The 23580-nt window shown below is 52.4% G+C and overlaps 2 protein-coding genes across 2 annotated transcripts; both read right to left on the bottom strand.

The window, feature by feature from the left end:
• LOC116821114 (uncharacterized) lies at positions 1-23370 on the bottom strand. Its single transcript, XM_075071693.1, is given in 8 exon segments — positions 1-54; positions 57-1324; positions 13867-13869; positions 16804-19251; positions 19620-19733; positions 22090-22216; positions 23171-23322; positions 23325-23370. Coding segments are annotated over 8 exon segments (4212 nt in total).
• On the bottom strand, positions 1836-3890 carry LOC116821115 (zinc finger protein 707-like). Its single transcript, XM_075071688.1, has 4 exons — positions 3555-3890; positions 2896-3022; positions 2177-2290; positions 1836-1866 (listed from the first exon to the last, which is right to left on the bottom strand). The coding sequence occupies exons 1-4, from the start codon at positions 3753-3755 to the stop codon at positions 1859-1861; spliced, it is 450 nt and encodes a 149-aa protein (XP_074927789.1). The 5' UTR covers positions 3756-3890; the 3' UTR covers positions 1836-1858.
• Positions 23371-23580: the final 210 nt, after the last annotated feature.

Raw genomic sequence — 23580 nt, 5'->3', positions numbered from 1 at the left:
TTATATGAGGTGTGATCTCGTGTCGAAATTTCTCCCACAGTCCAAGCACTTACTATGGGTCTCTCTCCTGTGTGGATTGCCTGATGTCTAACAAGGGCTGACCTGTTTGTGAAACTTTTCTGACAATCCAAGCAATTATGAGGTCTCTCGCCTGTGTGGATCCTCTGATGTGTTATAAGATATGATCTCTGTGTGAAATTTTTCCCACAGTCTAAGCACTTATGGGGTCTCTCTCCTGTGTGGATTGCCTGATGTTTAATAAGGTCTGACCTCCGTATGAATCTTTTTCCACAGTCCAAGCACTTATGGGGTCTCTCTCCTGTGTGGATTGCCTGATGTTTAACAAGGTCTGACCTCCATACAAAACTTTTCCCACAGTCTAAGCACTTATGAGGGCTCTCTCCTGTGTGGATTGCCTGATGTTTAACAAGGGCTGATGTATTTCTGAAACTTTTCCCACAGTCCAAGCACTTTTGGGGTCTGTCTCCCGTGTGGATTACCTGATGTTTAACAAGGTCTGACCTCTGTAGGAAACTTTTCCCACAGTCCAAGCACTTATGGGGTCTCTCTCCTGTGTGGATTGACTGATGTTTAACAAGGTCTGACCTACGTATGAAACTTTTCCCACAGTCCAAGCACTTATGGGGTCTCTCCCCTGTGTGGATTGCCTGATGCTTAACAAGGTCTGACCGCCTTATGAAACTTTTCCCACAGTCCACGCACTTATGGTGTCGCTCGCCTGTGTGGAATGCTTGATGTTTAACAAGGTCTGACCTCCATATGAAACTTTTTCCACAGTCTAAGCACTTATGGGGTCTCTCTCCTGTGTGGATGGCCTGATGTTTTAAAAGGGCTGATCTGTCTCTGAAACTTTTTCCACAGTCTAAGCACTTAAGGGGTCTCTCTCCTGTATGGACTGCCTGATGTTTAACAAGGTCTGATCTCTGTATGAAACTTTTCTCACAGTCCAAGCATTTATGGGGTCTTTCACCTGTGTGCATTGCCTGATGTTTAACAAGGTCTGACCTACGTATAAAACTTTTCTCACAGTCCAAGCACTTATGGGGTCTCTCTCTGGTGTGGACTGCCTGATGTTTAACAAGGTCTGAGCTCTGTATGAAACTTTTCCCACAGTCTAAGCACTTATGTGGTCTTTTTCCTGTATGGATTGCCTGATGCTGAACAAGGGCTGATCTCCATGTGAAACTTTTCCCACAGTTCAAACACTTATAGGGTCTCTCTCCTGTGTGGATTCCCTGATGTTTAACAAGGTCTGACCTCTGTATGAAACTTTTTCCACAGTCTAAGCATTTGTGGGGTCTCTCTCGTGTTTGGTTTATCAGGTGTGTACTTAGAACTGACTTCCAATCCAAACATTTCCTGCATTCGAGAGATTGATAGGGTTTCTCTCCCGAGTGGCTTCTCCCATGATTATTGAGGTCTGAGCGGTTATTGAAGGTTTCTCCACGGTCCAAGCATTGAAGGGGTTTCTCTCCAGTATGGATTGTCTGATGTGTCACAAACTGTGATCTCAGAATTAATCCTTTCCCACATTCGAGGCACTGATAGGGTTTCTCTTCCTTGGGATTTGTTTGCTGGTCTGTGGGATCCTTATCTCCTCCCCAACATTGAATGGGTTCATCCACTTTCTTCTTTGGGTGGTTTCCCAGCAGCCTCTCTGACCTGTGCCAATTTCCACAGGCTTCTCTCTCTTCCAAGCACCGGGAAAAATTCCCTTCAGGTCTTCCCACAAAGGTCCCCTGTGGTTCCATTTCCCTAAGAATGTGCTCATGATGATTCCCCTCCTCCTCACTCACTCTCTCATCACCTGCTGGGAGAGAGAGAATACAGATAGGAGTCATTGTGCTGGGGAGAAAGAGGAATAGCACAGAGGGAAAACCCAACACGCTAACACTGCGAAGACTAAGCAATTGGATTCTGCCTCCATTTCCTACCCAAACACTCAGAGGGATGGAAAGATGGGAAGGAAACCCCTGCAGCTAACAGGACAGGCGGAAAGCTGTGAGTGATATCTGCTGACTCCAGCTCTGTTCTGCTGACTCCAGCCCTGCTCTGGGTGAAATGAGGAAGAATTGAGGGTTTTTACTCATACTACATTTTTGGGATTCTCAACTTTTTCCTTCATCAGCCAAATGGTTTCTGTGTCAGTCCTCACCTGTGCAGGTGCCTCTTGAGATCTCTCTTTCCTCCAAGGCCTCGAGATCGGGCACCCACGGCTCTTCCCCTTGTTCCAGCCGGGCGATCAGCTCAGGTTTGGGAATGGGAAACCCTGCACAGGGGGTGAAATCAGACCAGATCAGGGTGCATGGAATATTGAGAGAGTGTCTGTCATAAAGGGCATTCCATGTCCCAGTGCTGTGCTGGGAGAATCTGGAATCCAAGGGGATGGGAACATGGTCACTGAGCCCTGTTGGGGGAGGGAGACATCTGGGGAGGTGGGGGGAATTGTTACGCCCTCACTAGCAGTTCACCGGATCTGTGCACTTTGGGGGCTTTGCTGTGGCACACACAGTTCTAGAGATAAACCCCTGCCTATTTCTAAACCTGCAGAGCCCTCCCCATGGCTGGAGTAATTCCTAAGAAGGCAGGTGAACAAGGATTTTCTGTGTTTATGAGAAACAGTATAGATGGGACAACACACGGCTTCTCCCCCTTGAAACCTGGAGGGGTGGGGATGGTTTAGCACATCCATTTGGTTTGACAGCTTTATCCCACTAGTGAGGGTATGTATGGAGTTGCAGGTCTCTCTCACATGGCAGCTGTGGATTATAGAACCCATTCCCCTTCAGTCTACCTGACCAGGGAAGAACCTGACCAGATTCAGCAATGCAGGTCCTACATTTTCTAATAACTGAGGGGACGGGAATCCCTTACCCAGTGAGGTCACTATCTCGTAGTTCTCCTGCATGACGTCCCTGTAAAGAGCTCTCTGAGCGGGGTCCAGCAGAGCCCCCTGCCCCTGGGTGAAATACACAGCCACCTCCTCGAAGGTCACCGGTATCTGAAACAACAAGAGTCTCCCACTCAGCACCTGCTGCCCCAGCCACAATCGCACTAGTCACAGGAAAGGAAGAAAGAAAAAATAAAATCTTCTCCGAAGTTCTGGGAGGGCCAGACAAGCAGAATTCCTCTCCCACCCTGCTCAGAGCAGCCAGGAGGCTTCAGGGGATGGGAGAAGGTGAGAGCTCCTTGTCCCCTCCAACATACAGAGCAGGGCAGGGTCTCCTCATTTCCCACATGCCTGCCAGCCACAGGCTGATCCGGGAAGTCGAGCTCTGAGCCAGGGACAGGGACAGGAATCCCGACAGTTTCCCTTCATATTTCACAGCAGCCTCTGGCCAGTGGGTTCAGGCTCCAGCACTGGGAGTCTGGAAAATGTTCCTGGCCCTGCCGAGGGCATTATGTCCTGTTTGAGAAATGGCAGAATGCCCAGCACCCCACCACCCTCTGTCAATGGCCCTGCTTCATCCTGTGTCTTTCCTGACTCTCCCCCTCTACAACACACTCCCCACAGCTCTCAGAAAATCCCCTACCTGAGCTGGCTCCATCTCAGCCATTTCTCTTCCCTGTCTCCTGGAAGATGGGATGATCTGGAGTGAAACGTGGACGTGATTCCTCAGCCTGTCAGGGCAAGAGGGGCGATTGGGGATGTTACACAAGCGACTTGAGTCCATGTCACGCCCTGATTCCCCCCAGGCTCTCTCCTTGCAGACAGATGCTCTGGACTCTGCCATGCTGCCAGGTCAGGCCCCTCCTAGCAGAACTAAACCCACCAGGGACACTTTTAAACCCTCCCAGTAACAGCATCTCTGTGCCAAACGCTACAAAAAGAGCAGACTCAAAAGAGTCACTTTGGAGGGCTCCCCATGATACTATCGTGTAACCCCCTCTAGCTCCCCCCCTTCTCCCCAGGTAGTGTGGTCAGGACCGGCGCTAGGGGTTTTAGCACCCTAGGTGCACAGCAATTTCGCTGCCCCGCGCGCTGGTCCCGTGGCTCCAGAGGAGCTGCCACAGCCATGCCTGCGGGCTGTCCACCGGAGCCGCGGACCAGCGGACCTTCCACAGGCACGACTGCGGCAGGTCAACTGGAGCCACCTGCCGCCCCCTCCGGCAAAATGCCGCCCACCAATAATCCTGGTGCCCTAGGCGATTGCCCAGGCCACCTACATGGAAGCGCCGGCCCTGAGTGCGGTGCTCAGCAGAGTCAGCAACTGGCTTTTCCTCTCTCAGCTCCTTCCCTTCTTCCCAGGAGAGCTGACTGCCCCGGGGGTCCAGGGAATGGAGCTGGGCAGGGCTGGGAGCTGGGAACCTCCTTCCCCACTTCTTGCTCCTGCTGCCCTTCCAGTCTCTCCACTCTCTCTTTTATCTTCTTCCCTCGCCCTGGGAGAACGGGCGACTGCCCCATTGCCGTGGGCCTTGGCTCTCATTAGGCAGATCAGCCACTGGTAACAGGGGTTTGAACCTGCCTGTGTCCATGACGGCAGCAGCTCTGGGACTTGCAGACACACAGGGAGCCCTCTCTCCACGTAGGCCAAACTCACCAGCAGGTCCCGGAAAGGGGCCCTTTGTGCAGAGTCACTTTCCTGTCCAGCCTCAGCCCTGTCCCCGAGGTCTCTTGCCTCACCAGCAGGTTCCAGCTCAGGAGCTGGTGTCGGCAGAGCCAGGGGCTGCCCCAGGGACTGGTCCTAGCCACCGCAGAAAGTCCCCACCTAGCCTGGGCACAGAGGGGCTTTAACAGAAGTCTCTCCTCTGCTGGGTAAGAAGCAGCATCTCAATCTGGAGTCCCCAGTCAAAATGGAGGAGGCAGCAGCTTCTGACCCAGGGAGCTCAACTCCAGAGCTCTCATAACATGAGCAGGGAGAGACACACACACCAGCATCCTCCTCTCTCTTAGCAATAACAGGAGCCCTTTGGTGGCAGCAGATAAGCATGAGTCTCCCTGTCCTGCCCCTGCAGCCCCCAGGGACAGGCAGACAGATGGTGAGGTGGTAGAATCTCCACCCTTGGAGGTTTTTAAGGTCAGGCTTGACAAAGCCCTGGCTGGGATGATTTAGTTGGGGATTGCTCCTGCTTTGAGCAGGGATTTGGACTAGATGACCTCCTGAGGTCCCTTCCAACCCTGATATTCTATGATTCTATGACCTCATTGGCCCATTCGCACTCACCCACTGCCAGAGCCAGCAGTGACTCAGGTGTCAGAATGGGTCTGGCTCAGATCTGAATCCTGCCTGGAAATCAGACCAGCGCTTTGAGTAGCCCCAAACACTCAGGAGACAGATCCTGACATCAGGAGTGTCTCTTTTTTTAAAAGAAACTTTATCCTTTCTTTATTTAAATTCTAGACTTTTGGGTGCATAACTCATGGGGTTTGAATTCTTGGTGTTGTAAATCTATCTTGGGGTTCTATATCTATGCTTTGTAAAAAATATCCTAGACATTTCCTTTTTGGAAGCAATTCATACAAGGCCCTTAGGGACAGATTTTTAAAAGGATTTCGGCCACTAGTGGCATATTACAAAGTATCTAGGTGCCTTCAACCTTGAAACTTCTGGCCCTTAGTGAATATTTGGGAAACAAGCTCTACACACAAATGGGACATGAGATAAAGCACTGGGGTGCTGGACAGAGAGACAAAGCAATTGACTAAGGCAACCCGCACTGGTGGATCAAAGGAGTTTTGACACCAGCCCATGAAATCAGTCCGCACTGAACTCAAATTACAATAGTGCAACAGAAACAGGAACTGGTACAGTGTCACCCCAAGATGTGATTGCCAAGCTACCAGCAACTATCAATATTTCCCATGACTATCTGCCTTTAAAAATATGAATTCCGTGGCACAATGATGTCCACCTGCACAATGTTAATGACGTTTAGGATGCAGAGCTCAGAACAATACAAATAATACAGTACTTTTAAAGGTAAATAATTTAAAGGAGTGAAACTCCATAGACTGGTTTACAAGGGGAATAGGCACATTTATGAAGCGCTGGGCAGCTCTAAGAGAACATATAAACTGTGAACCAGATTCTTTTAAACACTAAAAAGAGGAGTGACAATTTTTTCGGGGGGAGGGGAGGAGGAGGGTCTGTAAATATTTCATTGGATCAAGGCTCTTTTAGCAGCTCAGTAACATCTTATACAGGGGGAGAGTGGCCCTGTGCAGGCTCTGCGATGCACTGGGCCTTTAATGACACGGCCCTGGGAAATGGGACCTGAGATCCTGCCAAAGGGGGGAAGAAAACCCGTCTGCTCTGCCCGCCCTCACCCTGTTTTTGCATCCACTGCAGCTGGCTCACACGGTGCGGAGGGGGGGAAGCTTTTACTCCTCTGCCGCCACCCCCCATCCCCTGTCTGGCAATGCCTGTACCCTGGCTTCGCTCCGATCTGCCCCTGCACGTGGGGCTCCCCCCGCCCCGCACCCACCGGGGCTGGCGGCAGCTTTTCCGGGCCCCGGGCGGGAATCGCAGCCAGCTCCGCTGGGAGCAGCCTGGGGCCAAACCTCCCCCTGCAGCCCGGGGGGGGGGGCGGGTCTCTCTCACCTTCCCCCCGAGCGGGGCCCCCGGGGCAGGGCCGGGCCGGGCTGGGGGCTCTGCCCTGGCCTGGGAGAGGCTCCTGGGGAGCAGCGGGAAGGGCCCTGCTGGAGATTCCCCTCTCCCGGCTGCAGGGAGGGCTCCGGGCGGCCAGAACCAGCCGCCGGGGCTCGGGGATCTCGCCGGGAGCCTGGGAGCCAGAGTCACCGCAGCGGCTGCGAGTCGCTTCCTGCTGCCGGGCCGGAGCCCAGCGCTCGCTGCCCCCCGACAGAGCCGCCTCCCGGCTGCTCCTGGGTCCTAGCGATCAACTCAGCACAATGCAGCATCTCTGGCTCCGGCTCCTGCTCCGCTCCCAGGCTCTGAGGTCAGAATGGCCCATCATGAGCATCTAGCCCAGGGGGTCTCACGACCAAATTTTTGGTGGCCTCAGCCCTGGTCTATACTATGAGTTTAGCTGTTTAGGTCAAATTTAGCAGCATTAGAGCAATTTAACCCTGCACCCGCCCACACGACAAAGCCATTTTTGTCGACTTAAAGGGCTCTTAAAATCAATTTCTGTACTCCTCTCTGATGAGGGGATTAACGCAGGGCCGCCCAGAGTGGGGGGGCAAGTGGGGCAATTTGCCCCAGGCCCCTAGCCCAGCAGGGGCCCCTATGAGAGTTTTTGGGGCCCCTAGAGCGGGGTCCTTCACTTGCACCGGGGACCCAGGAAAACTCTTGCGGGGCCTGGACACTGGAACTTCTTCACTCCTGGTCTTCAATGACTGGGGGTCCTTCCGCTCCGGGGCAGAAGGACCCCACACCTCCGAATTAACGCCTAAGCGGGACCCACCGCCAAAGTGCAGCCGGGTCTTCGGTGGTAATTCAGAAGCAGGGGGTCCTTCTGTTCCAGGACCCGCCACCAAAGCGCCCCGAAGACCCGCAGCGGGGACCCCCTGCCGCCGAAGTACCGCCGAAGACCCCGCTGCACTTCGGTGGCAGGTCCCGCTTTGGTGGTAATTCGGCAGCGGACGGTCCCGGAGCAGAAGGACCCCCCACCGTCGAATTACCGCCGAAGCAGGGTCTCTCGCCACCGAAGACCCCGGGCCCCTGAAATCCTCGGGGCGGCCCTGGATTAGCGCTGAAATCAACCCTGCTGGGTCGAATTTGGGGTAGTATGGATGCTATTCAACAGTATTGGCCTCCAGGAGCTATCCCAGAGTGCTCCATTGTGACTGCTCTGGACAGTGCACTCAACTCCGATGCACTGGCCAGGTAGACAGGAAAAGCATCAGGAACTTTGGAATTTCATTTCCTGTTTGGCCAGCGTGGCGAGCTGATCAGCACAGGTGACCATGGAGTCCCAGAATCGCAAAAGAGCTCCAGCCTGGACCGAATGGGAGGTACTGCATCTGATCACTGTATGGGGAGACGAATCCATGCTATCAGAACTCTGTTCTAAAAGACAAAATGCCAGAATTTTGAAAAAATCTCAAGGGCATGAAGGACAGAGGTTATAACTGGGATCCGCAGCAGTGCCGCATGAAGCCTACCAAAGAACCAGAGAGGCAAACGGCCTCTCCGGGGCAGAACCCCAGACATGCCACTTCTATGATGAGCTGCCTGCCATTCTAGGAGGTGCCCCTACAATTACCCCACCCCTGTGCTTCCCTCCTTCCCCACCCCTCCTGGGCTACCTTGGCAATTATCCCCCTATTTGTGTGATGAATTAATAAAGAATGCATGAATTTGAAACAATAATGACTTTATTGCCTCTGCAAGCGGAGATCAAAGTGGGGAGGGGAGGGCGGTTGGATTACAGGGAAGTAGAGTAAACCAAAGGGGTGGGTTTTCATCAAGGAGAAACAGACAGAACTTTCACACCGTAGCCTGGCCAGACATGAAACTGGTTTGCAAAGCATTTCTGATGCACAACGCGACCTGCTGTGCTCTTCTAACCACCCTGGTGTCTGGCTGCACATAATCAGCGGCCAGGCGATTTGCCTCAACCTCCCACCCCGCCATAAACGTCTCCCACTTACTCTCACAGATATTGTGGAGCACACAGCAAGCAGTAATAACGATGGGAATATTGGTTTCCCTGAGGTCTAACTGAGTCAGTAAACTGTACCAGGAAGCTTTAAACATCCAAAGGCACATCCTACCACCATTCTGCACTTGCTCAGCCTGTAGTTGAACTGCTCCTTACTACTGTCCAGGCTTCATGAGCCATGGGAGCAAGGGGTAGGCTGGGGTAGGTGCAACCGTGTGGTGCTGCCCTGGGAGAGCAGCCTGAGGCAGAAGCCTCCAGCTGGCTTGATATTCCAGGCAGGACTGAATCTCCATTAGAAGAAACTTAAAGAAGAGAATGACCTGGAGTCATTCCCATTTTTGTCCAGGTGCCCCCGTCCAACCTCACTGAGGCTGGCCAGGAGCACCCATGTCTGCCCAGGCACCTCCCACCAATCTAACCAAGGTCGGCCAGGACCGCTCATGGGACGATGACGACAGCTAGCGGTCGTATTGTACCATCTGCCGTCCACAAGGGAAGGCAAGGGGATGCTGCTGTGTAGCACTGTAGTACCACGTCTGCCAGAAGCACCCAGGAGACATATGGTGCCAGTGAGCTGAGAGGGCTCCATGCTTGCCGTGGTATGTTGTTTGCATGGGTAATTCAGGCAAAAAGGCGAGAAATGATTTTTTGCTGTTGCTTTCACAGAGGGAGTGGGGGCCTGACGACATGTATGCAGAACCACCCACGACAATGTGGTTGCCCCATCAGGCATTGGGATCTCAACCCAGAATTCCAATGGGCAGTGGAGACGATGGGAACTGTTGGATAGCTACCCACAATGCAATGCTCTGAAAGTTGACACTAGCCTCGGTACTGTGGACGCACTCAGCTGACTTAATGCGCTTAGTGGGGGCACACACAATCGACTGTATCCAATTGATTTCTAAAAAAATTGACTTCTATTAAGTCGCGACCTAATTTCGTAGTGTAGACATACCCTCAGAGTGCTGCCAGCAACTCTCGCTGGTGGCTGCTTTAACACTATTTCCCCCAGGTCCCCGCCCTGATTCCCCTCTCATTCTCCAAACCCCTTGGTCCCAGCCTTGAGCCCCTACTGCACCCCAAATCCCTCATCCCCAGCTCCACACCACAGCCTGCATCCACAGCCAGAACCCTCACCGCCCCACACATCCCAACCCCCTGCTCTAGCCCAGAGCCCGTACCCCCTCCTACACCCAACCCCCCGCCTCAGCCTGGAGCCCCCTCCAATGTCCATCACTAAGTCTGGTAATTTTGCCAAGTGTCCATTGTACAACACGGTGATGCTGAACCCTGCACAGAGGTAAGTGAGGGAAGGGTCCCCCCACTATTGTGGGGAACTTTCCTGGCTTATACACCCCACCCTGGTGGAATTGAATAGCAGAAGGATCTGAGTCCTTGTTCCCACTCCCTTCACCCAGGGGCCTGTTGGACTTCAAGGACTCCCCTTCCACTCTTGTCATAAACAGATAGTTAAGGGTTAATGTCTCTTTTACCTGTAAAGGGTTAACAAGCTCAGTGAACCTGGCTGACACCTGACCAGAGGAACAATCGAGGGACAAGATACTTTCAAATCTTGGTGGAGGGAAGTCTTTGTTTGTGCTTTTTGCGTTGTTCTTTGTTTGCTCTTGGGGCTAAGAGGGGCCAGACGTGCAACCAGGTTTCTTCAATCTTTCTGAAACAGTCTCTCATGTTCAAAATAGTAAGTACTAGCTAGAAAAGGCGGATTAGTCTTATGTTTGTTTTCTTAACTTGCAAGTGTGTATTTTGCTGGAAGAATTTTTACCTCTGTTTGCTGTAACTTGTATCTTAGGCTAAAGAGGAGGGAGTCCCTCTAGATTATATAAGCTGAAGACCCTGTAAACCTTTTACAGAGATAATTTTTACTTTTTCTTTCTTTAATTAAAAGCTTTCTTTTTTAAGAACATGATTGATTTTTTCCCCTGTTTAAGAACCAAGGGGATTGGGTATAAAGTCACCAGGTGATTGGTGGAGGGGAAAAGAGGTTGGGGGAAGGTTAATTACTCTCTGTTTTAAGATCCAAGGAGTTTGGATCAGTGTAGCCTTTCAGGATAACCCAAGGAAGGGAACATCCGGGAGGGGGAAGGAGGGGAAATGGTTTATTTCTCCTTGTTTTAAGACCCAAGGGGTTTGGGTCCTGGGTCCCCCAGGGAAGGTTTTGGGGGGACAGGGAGTGTACCAGACACTGGAATTTCTGGTTGGTGGCAGCGCTATCAGAGCTAAGCTAGGAATTAAGCTTAGAAGGGTACATGCAAGTCCCCACTTTTTGGACATTAAATTTCAAAGTGGGAAAAATACCTTGACAACTCTAGTCCCCATAACCTGGACAAGGCTGGGCCAAGGATTCCTGAGGGGCTCGAGCCCAATCTTGTGATCACTCAAGACAGGGGTGACAGTGTCCCCACTGCGGGGTACTCTCTTCGCTCTGGACGCTTTCATTGACCATTGCATAGAGTTCAGAACAAATACAATTTATTAAACAGCAAGTAATAAACAAAAATTAAGGAAAAAAATGGGAAAAATGAAAGGAAAACACGTCACCCTGCTCTGTGGGCACAGGGGGAACCACAACCAGCATCTCTGGAATGTCAGGGCAGTTCACAGACTGTTCCTCAGAGGGCTTGGCTGTGCTGCAGGGATGCTGCAGGTTGGACGTGTGCTCTAGTGGTGGCCACATGCCCTCAGGCTCTAGGTGGCAGGACCCTTCTTCCCAGCATCAGTCATTTCCTGTCGGAGTTATGCTCCCCCTCCAAGTCTGGCCTTTGGCTAGGGGCATCTCACTGTGCTGGCCCTCTACCCATGGTCCCCCTCACTCTTCCCAGCTCCTGACAGCCCCCGGCTCCAGACTGATCCTGCTCCAGCTCCCCTGTGCCTCAGCACTGCATCTGCTCTGCCTCCAGCTCAGCTCCCTGGGCTGCGCCTCTCTGCTTCTGGAGACTGCTGCTCTGACTCCAGCCCACTCAGATTGCTGCTCTCTCCTTAGCTCTGCCCTTCTCTGGCAGGCAGCTCCAGCTCACACAAAGGACGGGCTCCTGACTCTCTCTTTGGCCTGCCTGCCCTGTCAACGAGCCTGACCTAGAGCAGTAGCCTCTCCCCATTGGCCCTGGGGACCAGTCTCAGGGCATTGATTTCTCATTGGCCCGTCACCTGGCTTTTGGTACTGCGAGAGGGCCAACCAAAAACCCCACTAAGTTTCAGTAAAAGGCCAACAGTCCCCTTACCCAGATACACATCAAAATCATTGGTTTCGGAGTAGTAGCCATGTTAGTCTGTATCCGCAAAAAGAACAGGAGAACTTGTGGCACCTTAGAAACTAATAAGTTTATTTGAGCATAAGCTTTTGTGGGCTACAGCTCACTTCATCAGATGCATGTAGTGGAAAATACAGTAGGAAGATATATATACACAGAGAACATGAAACAATGGATCTTACTATACGCACTATAAGGAGAGTGATCAGTTAAGGTGAGCTGTTGTCAGCAGAAGAGAAAAAGAAGTGTTTGTAGTGGTAATGAAAATGGCCCATTTCCAGCAATTGACAAGGAGGTGTAAGGAACTTGGAGGTGTTAGCTAGTAAGGCTGCTGCTGTGAAAAGTGATCATTTAAAAAACCCAAACACTCCAGCAGGAGTGCCAGAACCTCCCCTGCCCCACCTCTTCCCCTGAGTCCCCACATCTGCCCCGCCTCTTCCCCCAAGGCTCCTCCTCATCCACTCCTCTTCCTCCTTCCCTGCCCAGGTCAGGAGGGACTTGCCTGTGGAGCCGGTGCTGGGAGCTACAGCCACCTGATGCAGGTAGGAGGCAGCCCCAGCTGAGTAGGGGCTGGTGAGGGTGATGACCCAGTGCCTCCCCACCTGCAGTAACTAACTCGACTTTGGGTGTCCGGTCAGTAGATCTGACCAGATATTCTCAGGTCCCCTTTTTGACTGGACTTTCCAGTCAAAAACCGGGCACCTGGCCACCCTGATAGCCCCCAATGTGCAATAAGTGCTGGGAACACGTTGGGGACAACTTCTGCTTTCCAATGCTGAGGGAAGTAACCATGGGGCAGCTGGGTTAGACTCAGTTCTGACTAGCAGGGAGGAATTCATAGGTCTAGATGAAATTATTATAAGATGGGTGCATAACTGGTTGAAAGACTGTACTCTGAGTAATCATCAATGGTCTGGCGACAAACTGGGAGGGGAATAGGAGGGGGAGTCCCAGGTGGTTTTTCCACACTCCCAGCAGGGAACAGGGAGGTGAAAAGCCCCAGGTGGCTTCCTCCACTCTTTACGGAGAACAGGGAGTGGTCGGGGGGCAGCCCACCCAGAGCCTGTGGGGCAGCTAGGCTCCTGTGAGGAAGCCATAGGCACTGACTCCATGGGTGCTCAGGGCTGGAGAATCCATGGGGAAAATTTATCGGGTGCTCTGCATCCACCAGCAGACAACCTCCCTGCTCCTCATCTCCTTCTCCCCATCCCCAGCATGCCACATCCCAGGTCTTCCCCCTCCCTCCCAGTGCTTCCCGTCCCCCGCCACCTAACAGCTGTTAGGCAGCACTTAGGACTTTCTGTGAGGGAGGGGGAGGAGTGGCGCACTCAGGTGAGGAGGCAGAGAAGAGGCAGAGTAGGGGTGGGAACCTGGGAGAAGGGGATGGAATGGGGGCAGGTCCAGGGTAGGGTGGGGCAGGGACTTTGGGGAAGGGGTGGAATGGAAGTGGGGTGAGGGTGGTGCAGGGGCTGGGCCACAGGTGGGAAGGGGGGCGTCAAGCACCCACCAGGCAGGGGGGAAGTTGGTGCCTATGGAGGGAGCTGCTGCTGGAGATGACAGACTGGGCTCTTAGCGACCCACACTGCCCCTCTTAGGTCAGTGGAAGCGCTCCTCGGCAGGACATGCCCCAGCGACCCAAGGAGCGTAGTGTGGACATCGGTTATTGCAGTAATTACTGTGGCAGCTGTAAGTCAACCTAATATAGGTCAACTTAGGTTTGGAGTGTAGATGCCCCTTACAAGCAAAAGGATTTCTCTCACCCAAGAGCTTTCAGCAGTCCATGCTCACTGGGAAGCCTTCCAGTGAGGATCACTCCCCCCAGCTCAACGATGCTCCTGCCTTTCAAGAGATCTTGCTACTGTGAGTAGAGATGGGGGAGGAGAGGTGGCCTTCCCCCCCCCCCCCCCATTTATACTCCCACCCTTTATAGTGTAAAAGTCATTGCTGGGTGATGGCCTATGTGAGCTTTAAAGCGTCCTTCAAATAAATTGTAAATGTCTTTGTTTACCACCTTCCTCCTGTTGGTGGATGGCCAGATAATGGTTTTCTAGCACAGATGGTCAGTTCTTTGTCATCTCTGAGGAGTTAGTCTGTGTGGCGTTCCCCAGAACGTCAACATATTTGAGTAACAAATAAAGCTGCCATACATCTGGGTTTTCCCAGACAGAGTCTCTTTTTGGAACCTGTTTCTCTGTCCGATGTGATTTTCCCATAACAGAAAACGTCCAGGGGTTTTGCAGAGCAGATGGGCTGCAGCTCAGAAATAGCCCTGATTGGTCACCTTCCCAATTGGTCTATTCCCCGGCATCCACAGCTGATCGGTCCATTCCTCTGCATCTGTAGCTAATTGATTGCTGCCAGATCCCACCCACCCAGGCTCCAGCTCCCAGCCCTGGGGAGCGGGTCCTGCAGGTAGGTGCTGACCGACAGCTGTTGCTGTGTTCTGGGCTCGTATCAGCGCCCTGCCACTGTGACAGTGATCGACACTGACTCCACCTCATGAGTACCCCCCGCACCCCTTCCAGCACCCACAATTCTACCCCCCCAGCTCCCAACGCTGATTAGTGTCCTCTTTTTGGGCATGTGGAATATGGTCGCCCTAATAACGAACATACAGTAAAATCTCACCATTCTACAAGCACTGGGTGGGCTATAAAACACTTCCATGTTCATAAAGTGAAATCTCAGAGAAGCCTTTAAGACTCAAATCAGGAAAATAAATGTATCCGTTTTCTTCTGTAGCGGCTAAACCGGTTTCACTTCTCGCCTCATTATTTGGTTGTATTACTTGCAAAAGTTTTAGCACCATTATACTAAAAGAAAGAGAAAGAAACACAAGTCTTCCCATCTACAAATGATCTGGACTAGCCTAGAAAAACCCAGAAACTAATTTCACCAATAGATGCGAACAGGGCTATAGGATCTGTAAGGTCAAACTGTGCTTTAGAGTCAATGGAATTTCCCCAGCCACTCCTAGGTCTGTGGCACTTTCTTCTCCAGCTCGAGTCTGACATAGAATCACAGACATCAAAACTGTGATTCCCAGGCATGGACAGCCAGGGACACGGTGGTAAGTGACACCTTGAGAGACAGAGGGGTAGAATGAGGAGAAGATAAAACTGTCCACTGCTGGGACAGAGGCAGCTCTGTGGAGAGTGGAGTGAGTCCCTGCTCCCACTTTTTTAGCATCAGTTAATTATGGTGCATAAGGCAGAAAATGTACAAACACTCACTGCTTTACAGCATGGCCTGGAGTAATGTGAGACGATCCGGGAATGAGACAATCCAGACCCAAAGGAGGAACTCAGGGACTAATGATCACCCAACAAAAATAAAGGCACGATTTTGCTACGGATTCGCAGAAGTCACAGACTCTGTGACTTCCAGAGACCTCTGTGACTTCAGCCCATGGCGGCTCAGAGCTGCAGGGTCCCTCTACTGCCTGCACTAGCCAAGAGCTGTCCCCAAAGCTCTAAGCTGCTGTGGGGGTACCCCGCAGCACTCGGTTACCGGGGTGTCCCCCAGTTCTATGAGTTGCTGCGGGGGGCAAGGCCGCCCTGCAGCTCTCAGCTGCCACGGGTGGCAGGGGCCCTGGAGCTGCGAGCCATGGGAGGCAGGGGGCCAATGCAGCTCCCAGCCAGGGCCCCCACATCTGCCCAGCTGCCATGGGACCCTAGAGCCCCAGCAACGGGTACTGCAGCCTTCTCCCACCTCATTTTGTCATGGATATTATTAGTAAGAGTCCCGGACAGGTCATAGGCTTCCGTGAATATTTCTTTATTGCCTGTCACCTGTCCATGACTTTTAATAAAACTATCCATGACAAAATCTTAGGCTTACACATAAGATGCTCAGGATGAGGTTACACTAGGAAGTCTGGTGGAGGGTCACAGAGATGTGCTGGCTAATCCCGACCATATTTCCTACCATAGACAGATGCTCAGAAGCACAGATGGGCTCTCCAGGCCTCTCACAAATGGCTCTGTGGGAATCAGCACCTCTCAGTGGCGCTGTCTGAATGCAGAGGGGGCAGGGAAATGGGGCAGAAGGGGAGAGTGATGAGGCAGCACCTCTCTACCGCTGTGCTCTCCCTCGCCTCTTATCCCATGAGCCCCAAACACTTGATAGCCCAGCACCCAGCTCCCCCTGCTTCCCAGCTCCACCAGTCCCAACCATTCAATCCCCAGCTCCCTCCCCAAAACCCATCCTCCTGGTCCCTCAATACTTGATCCCCCAGAACCCAATGCCCTGGGGGATTTGGGGAGGGGAGGAGTTACCAGCCCCCAGAGACACTCCCCCTGCAGGGAACAGCCCCACGTCAGTGGGGTGGCCCAGCCCTGGGGCTGATGGAAGATAGGGGATGGGGACAGGTGTCTACAGTGAAGGTGGGGCCTGGCCCAAGTGTCTTTCTCCTCATTTCCATGGCAGGGGGATCCCATCTGGGAAGGGAAGGGAGAGCAGGGAACTTCAGCCAAGCAGAGGGAGCATCTGGAAGAGTTTCTCTCTTTCTCTTCCCCCACCTGGGGAAGCCAGGGCTGCAGCAGGGAGGAGTGGCAGAGCCAGAGGGTCACTGACCAGCTGATGCTTGGCTGCTGCTGGATCCTCAACCCCAGCAATGGACAGCTGGATCCTTGGGAGCCAAATACCCCTGATGTGTGTGGGAATGAGAAAACGGGTTTGTCACCATGACCAGCCACTGTCAGAGCACTCAGAGAATTTCCCTGCTGTGTGGAGGAGTCTGAAATGACAGTTCCACTTGGAGCATTTTCCACACTGAGAACGTCTCAGAGGTTTTTTCCCTATGCGGATTTGTGGATCCCTGATATTCCAGGAGCACCAAATGAAGCTTCCCCCACATTCAAGGTCTCTCTGTTGTGTTGATCACTGATGTGTGGAGTCAAATTGAATGTTTTCCTGCAGTCAAGCTATTTCTAGGGTCTCTCACCTTTGTGGATTTTCTGATGTTTGGTCAGCTCTGAGCTCTTATTGAAGCTTTCTCCACAATCAAGGCATTTATATGGTCTCTCACCTGCGTGGATTCTCCCATGTTGATTAAGGTTTGAGCGCTGACTGAAAGTTTTCCCACAGTCCAGACATTTATGGGGCTTCTCTCCTGTGTGAGTTTTGTGATGTGTATTAAGGGTTGATTTCAAACTGAAACTTTTCCCACACTCAAGACATTTATAGGGTCTCTCTCCTGTGTGGATTCTCCCATGTTTAGTAAGGGATGAACTTTCCATAAAACTTTTCCCACATGTAATGCATTTAAAGGGTCTCTCTCCTGTGTGAACTCTCTGGTGTATAGTAAGATGTGACTTCTGAATAAAACTTTTCCCACACTCAAGGCATTTAAAGGGTCTCTCTCCCGTGTGAACTCTCTGGTGTATAGTAAGTTTTGTTCTGACAACAAAACTTTTCCCACAGTCGAGGCATTTATAGGGTTTGTCACCAGTGTGGATTCTCTGATGCTTAATAAAGACTGAGTGCTGAATGAAACTTTTCCCACACTCAAGGCATTTATAGGGTTTTTCTCCTGTGTGGATTCTCCCATGTTTAGTAAGGGATGAACTTTCCATAAAACTTTTCCCACACTCAAAGCATTTGTAGGGTCTTTCTCCCACGTGGATTCGCTCATGTTTAATAAGGGATGAACTTTCCAAAAAACTTTTCCCACACTCAAGGCATGCATAGGGTCTCTCTCCTGCGTGGCTTCTTCCATGTTGAGTAAGGTGTGAGCTTTGACTGAAAGTTTTCCCACAGTCCAGGCATTTATAGGGTCTTTCTCCTGTGTGGATTCTCCCATGTTTAATAAGGGATGAACTTTCCATAAAACTTTTCCCACACTCAAGGCATCCATAGGGTCTCACTCCTGTGTGGGTTCTCTGATGTGTAGTAAGCTTTGAGTTATGAATAAAAGTTTTCCCACACTCCAGGCATTTATAAGGTCTCTCTCCTGTGTGGGTTCTCTGATGTGTAGTAAGATGTGACTTCTGAATAAAACTTTTCCCACACACAAGGCACCCATAGGGTCTCTCTCCTGTGTGGGTTCTCTGATGTTTAGTAAGCTTTGAGTTGTGAATAAAAGTTTTCCCACAGTTCAGGCATTTATAAGGTCTCTCTCCTGTGTGGGTTCTCTGATGCGCAGTAAGCTTCAAGTTATGAACAAAAGTTTTACCACACTCAAGGCATTTATAAGGTCTCTCTGCTGCGTGAACTTTCTGGTGTATAGTAAGTTGTGACTTCTGAATGAAGCTTTTTCCACAGTCCAAGCATTTATAGGGTCTCTCTCCTGTATGGATTGCCTGATGTCTAGTAAGTTTTGTTCTGTCAACAAAACTTTTCCCACAATAGAGGCATTTATAGGGTTTGTCACCTGTGTGGGTTCTCTGATGCTTAATAAGGACTGAGTGATGAATGAAATTTTTCCCACACTCAAGGCACTTATATGGTCTCTCTCCTGTGTGGATTTTCATATGTTTAATAAGGTATGAGCTCTGACCAAAACTTTTCCCACAGTGCAAACATTTATATGGTTTCTCGCTGGTGTGGGTTCTCTCATGTTTAATAAGGTTCCATCGCACACCAAAAACTTTCTCACACTGAAGGCATTTATAGCTTCTCTCTCTTGTGTTCAGACATGGATGTCTAATAAAGTTTGAGTGCTGAATGAAACTTTTCCCACACTGAAGGCATTTATATGGTCTCTCTCCCGTGTGGATTTTACTATGTTGAGTAAGGTGAGTGCGCTGAGTGAAAGTTTTCCCACACTCCAGGCATTTATGGGGTTTCTCTCCTGTGTGAGTTTTGTGATGTGTATTAAGCGTTGATTTCAAATTGAAACTTTTCCCACACTCGAGGCATTTATAAGGTCTTTCGCCAGTGTGGATTCTCTGATGTGCAGTAAGGTATGAACTCTGACTAAAACTTTTCCCACACTCAAGACATTTATATGGTTTCTTTCCTATGTGAAGTCTCTGGTGCACAATAAAGTTTGACTTCTCACTGAAGCTTTTCCCACAGTCTACACATTTATAGGACTTCTCTCCTGTGTGGGTTTTCCAGTGTTTAATAAGGTTTGCACCGAAATGAAAACTTTTCCCACAGTCAAGGCAGTTGTAGGGTTTCTCTTCATTGTGACTTTTCTGCTGGACTGTGGTTTCCTTGGGATCCTTGCATCCTCCACCATGTTGAATGGATTCATGCAGTTTCTTCCTGGGATTGTTTTCCAGCTGCATCTCTGATCTGTGTCGATCTCCCCAGGCATTTCCCTGTTCCAAGCCCTGGGAAAAATTCCCTTTGGCTCTTCTCAAAAATATCCCCTGCAGTTCCACTTTCTCAGGACCTTCCGCCTGCTGATTCTCCTCCTTGTTCTCACTCACTGTCCTATCACCTGCTGGGGGAGAGAGAATCCAGACAGGAGTCACTGCCTGTGCTGGGGGGAAAGGACAGAAAGGGGAATAGCAAAGAGGGAAAACACAACACAGTGATTGTTGGGGAGATGGAGACATTGGATTCTGCCTCCTCTTCCCACCCAAACACTCCCAGGGAAGGAAAGTCTTGGAGGAAATTCCCGACAGCTAACAGAATGAGTGGGAAGCTGTGACTAATATTTGCTTTCATGATACGACACCTACTGACTGCAGCCCTCACCAGGGTGAGATGGGATAGAGCTGAGGGCTCTCACTCATGGCACATTTTGGGAGTCCCAGCTTTTTCCTTCACTCTCAAAATGGTTGTCTCTCAGTACCCTTGACTCCTCACCTGTACGGATGCCTCTCGGGCTCTTCCTTTCCTCATCAGCCTGGAGATCCGAGACCCACGGCTCTTCCCCTCGTTCCAGCCGGACGATTAGGTCAGGTTTGGGAATGAGGAATCCTGCACAGGGGGTGAAATCAGGGAAGGTCAGGGAACATGGAGCATTGGTAGAGTATCTGCCACAAGGAACATTCCCTGAGTTGAACCTGATCCTACATGGGACTGTGGTAACTCAGACTCTTTGGGAGCAGCAGATATCTGGGGGCAGGGGTGGGTTGTTGTCACGCTCTCACTAGGAGGTCTCAGGGTAGATGCCTCTGGGGGACTTTCTGGCACGCGCAGCTCTGGTGTTAAACTCCTGCCTATTTCCAAACCAGCACGTAGGTGTGGAACTAGCCTTGCTGGGGGAGCTGCCGCACCTCCTGTCTTGAAGTGGTTTCCATCAGAACCAGGGTTTATAGTTTGGTTCAATGGCTCTCAGCACCCCCCACTGTACAACCTGTCCCAGCACCCCTGAGCCTGCAGCACTGAAAGCCTCCCCAGGGGTGGAGCTAGTCCCAAGAGGGCCAGTCAGCAGAGTGTGAAGGAGAAATAACACAGGCAGGGCAATCCCCTGCTTCTGGCCCCTTGACAGCTGGAGAGATAGGGATGAATTAGCCTGTCCATTAGATTTCTACCTCCCTTGTTCCCTCGAAGGGGGTGTGGAGATGCAAGTCTCTCTCACAGTGGAGCTGTGGACTCTACCAGGGGTTCTGAACCTTTTCCTCTCTGAGCCTCTTCCTCCCCCCCCAACATGGAATAAAAATGCCACAGCCCACCTCTGCCACACCAACTGTTTTTTGCATATAAAAGCTAGGACCAGTATTAAGGGGTAGGGAGTAGGGCAATTACCCAAGGTCCCACGCCACATGTGGCCCTGCACATAGGCGGCAGGTTATATATGTTTGCGGTGCTCGAGCACCAGGAATATTCAGGGCTGGGGGCCCTGCTCCAGCAATATTTGGAGCTGGGTCTCTCCCCCAGTCCTGCCTGGATCGGGTCCCGGTCCCCGCGGGTCTCGCCCCGCTGCGTCCCTGCCTCACAGAAAGCAGCGCAGCGCTGCTCCCCTGCCTGCTTCTGCTGCCTGAAGCAGAACTGTTGTCAGGCACTAGGACCCTGGGGCAGCAGACATCTCCTACTGACAGGGCAGGCTGCGCTTACCCTGCCCTTCGGCCCTAGCCCTGAGCCTCTCCAACACCCCAAACCCTCATCCCCCCACACCCTAAACCTCTTCCCCAGCCCTGAGCCCCCTCACATCATGAATCCCTCATCCTCAGCCCCACAGCCCTCACCCCACACCTCAACCCTCTGCCCCAGCCCTGAGTCCCCCCGCAGCACGAACTCCTCATCCTCCGCCCCAACTCTCATCCCCCTGCATCCTGATCCTCTGCCCCAGCTCTGAGCCCCCCCTCAGCATGAACCCCTCAGCCTCAGCCTCAACCCCATGCCTCTGCACCCTGATCCTCTGCCCCAGCCCTAAGCCCCCCACAGCATGAACCCCTCATTCTCAGCCCCAACCCTCATCCTTCTGCACCCTGATCCTCTGCCCCAGCTCTGAGCCCCCCTGACAGCATGAACCCCTCATCCTCAGCCTCAACCCTCATCCCTCTGCACCCTGATCCTCTGCCCCAGCCCTGAGCCCCCCCCAGCAAGAACTCCTCATCCTCAGCCTAACAGCCTTCACCCCACGCCCCAACCCTCTGCCCTAGCCCTGAGCCCCGTCCTGCATCATGAATCCCTCCTCAGCCCCACAGCCCTCACCCCTGCACTCCCTCCTTTACCCAAACTCCTTCCCAGAACGTGCACCCCCTCCCAGAGCGTGCACCACCGCCCCTTTCCCACACATCCCTTTCCACCCCCAAACTCCCTCCCAGAGCCTGTACCTCTCACCCCTTCCGACACCCCCACCCCCAGCCCAGAGCCTGCACCCAAACTCTGTCCCAAAGCCTGCACCCCTCACCCCCTCCTACATACCCACTCCCTGCCCCAGACTGGAGCCTGCACCCAGCACCCAAACTCCATCTCAGAGCCAGCACCTTGCACCCCTCCTGCACCCTAATCCCCAGCCCAGGACCAGCACCCCAAACCTCCCCCCCCAAACCCCTGCCAGAGCCTTAGGCAGGTGGGGGCGGAGTTTGGAGGGGTGGGTTCTGGGCGCCACCAAAATTTCTACAAACTTGCCACCCATGGCCCCGCAAAGCTAAGTTGCTCAGGCTTCAGCCCCATGCAGTGGGGCTTCTACTTTGTGCCCTGGGCCCCAGCAAATCTAATTCTGGCCCCACTTCATGGCCCCCCTGAAACCTGCTCGCAGCCCCACAGGGGCCCCTGCTTGAGAGCCACAGCACTATGTGACCCCACCCCTTCCTAATCCAACTGAGCAGAGTCAGACATGCAGACCCCAGGGCTTAAAACACCTGAGGGGACGGGAATCCCTTACCCAGCGAGGTCACCGTCTCGTAGTTCTCCTGCATGACGTCCCTGTAGAGGGCTCTCTGAGCGGGGTCCAGCAGAGCCCCCTGCCCCTGGGTGAAATACACAGCCACCTCCTCGAAGGTCACCGGCACCTGTGACAACAAGAGTCCCCCACTCAGCACCTGTTGCTCTAGCCACGATCATACTAGTCACGGGAAAGGAATTAAAAAAATAATCATCTCGGAAGTTCTGGGAGGACTAGAGTAGCAGAATTCCTCTCCCACCCTGCTCAGAGCAGCCAGGAGGCTTCAGGGGGTGGGAGAAGGTGAGAGCTCCTTGTCCCCCCAGCACACGGAGCAGAGCAGGGTCTTCTCATTTCCCACACACCTGCCAGTCACAGGCTGATACGAGAAGCAGAGCTCTGAGCCGGGGACAGGGACAGGAATCCCAACAGCTTCCCTGCGTATTTCACAGCAGCCTCTGCCCAGTGGGGTCAGGCTCCAGCACTGTTCCTAGCCCTGCCCGAGGGGGTTGTGTTCTGTTTGAGAAATGAGGGAGTGTCCCCCCGACAACGTCAATGGGCCTGCTCAGAAAATTAGCAGGTTTATCACACCCTGTCTCTACCCTGCTTCATCCTGTGTCTTTCCTGCCCCTACTCCTCTACAACCAGAGCTGTAAAAAGGAATTTTTGTGCCCGAGGCAAGGATCGGCTCCAGCCTCCTCAGCGGCGGGTGCCTGAGTCCCTGTCGGAGGGAAGGACCTGCTGTCAATTTGCCGCCGCCACGTCATTCATTCTTTGGCAGCAATTCGGCAGCAGGTCCCCGAGTCCCTCTCGGAGAAAAGAACCCAACACCAAATTGCCGCCAAAGAATTAATGAAGCGGCGGCAATTTGGCAGCAGGTCCTTCCCTCCGACAGGGACTCAGGGACCCACTGCTGAATTGCCGCTAAAGAAGCGGCAGCAGTAGAGCTGCTGCTGAAGCGCCCCCAATCACGGTAGAGCTGCGCCCCGCCGCTTTGTGCGCCCAAGACAAGTGCCTCACTCACCTCGCCCATTATGGCACTGTCTACAATACTCCTCCTTGCAGCTCCCTGCAGATCCCTTACCTGAGCCGGCTCCATCTCAGCCATTTCCCTTCCCTGTCTCCTGGAAGACGGGACGATATGGAGTGAAACGTGGACGTGATTCCTCAGCCTGTCAGGGTGAGAGGGGCAATTGGGGAGGTTATAGAAGCGACTTGAGTCTATTTCACATCCTGATTCCCCCAGGCTCTCTCCTTGAAGACAGACGCTCTGGACTCTGCCATGCTGCCAGGTCAGGCCCCTCCTAGCAGAACTAAACCAACCGGGGACACTTTTAAATCCTCCCAGTAACAGCATCTCTGCGCCAAATGCTAGAAAAAGAGCAGAATCAAAAGAGCCACTTTGGGCGGTTCCCCATGATTTTATCATGTAACGCCCTCTAGCTCCCCCCCTTCTCCCCAGGTAGCGTGGTGCTCAGCAGAGTCAGCAACTGC

This window comes from Chelonoidis abingdonii, chromosome 12, assembly GCF_003597395.2.
Source record: "Chelonoidis abingdonii isolate Lonesome George chromosome 12, CheloAbing_2.0, whole genome shotgun sequence".
Taxonomy (NCBI): Eukaryota; Metazoa; Chordata; order Testudines; family Testudinidae; genus Chelonoidis; species Chelonoidis abingdonii.
Note: the sequence above shows the minus strand (reverse complement) of the source record. Positions and strands in the feature narration are given on the sequence as shown.

Bases quoted from the DNA above. Each gene is read 5' to 3' on its own strand.
- LOC116821115 (XM_075071688.1), bottom strand. From the start codon at position 3,755: ATGGCAGAGTCCAGAGCATCTGTCTGCAAGGAGAGAGCCTGGGGGGAA. The intron at 3,023-3,554 runs GTAGGGGATTTT...TTGTTGTTTCAG, and splicing joins CTGAGATGGAGCCAGCTCAG to ATACCGGTGACCTTCGAGGA. The intron at 2,291-2,895 runs GTAAGGGATTCC...CCCCCTGTGCAG, and splicing joins CGAGATAGTGACCTCACTGG to GGTTTCCCATTCCCAAACCT.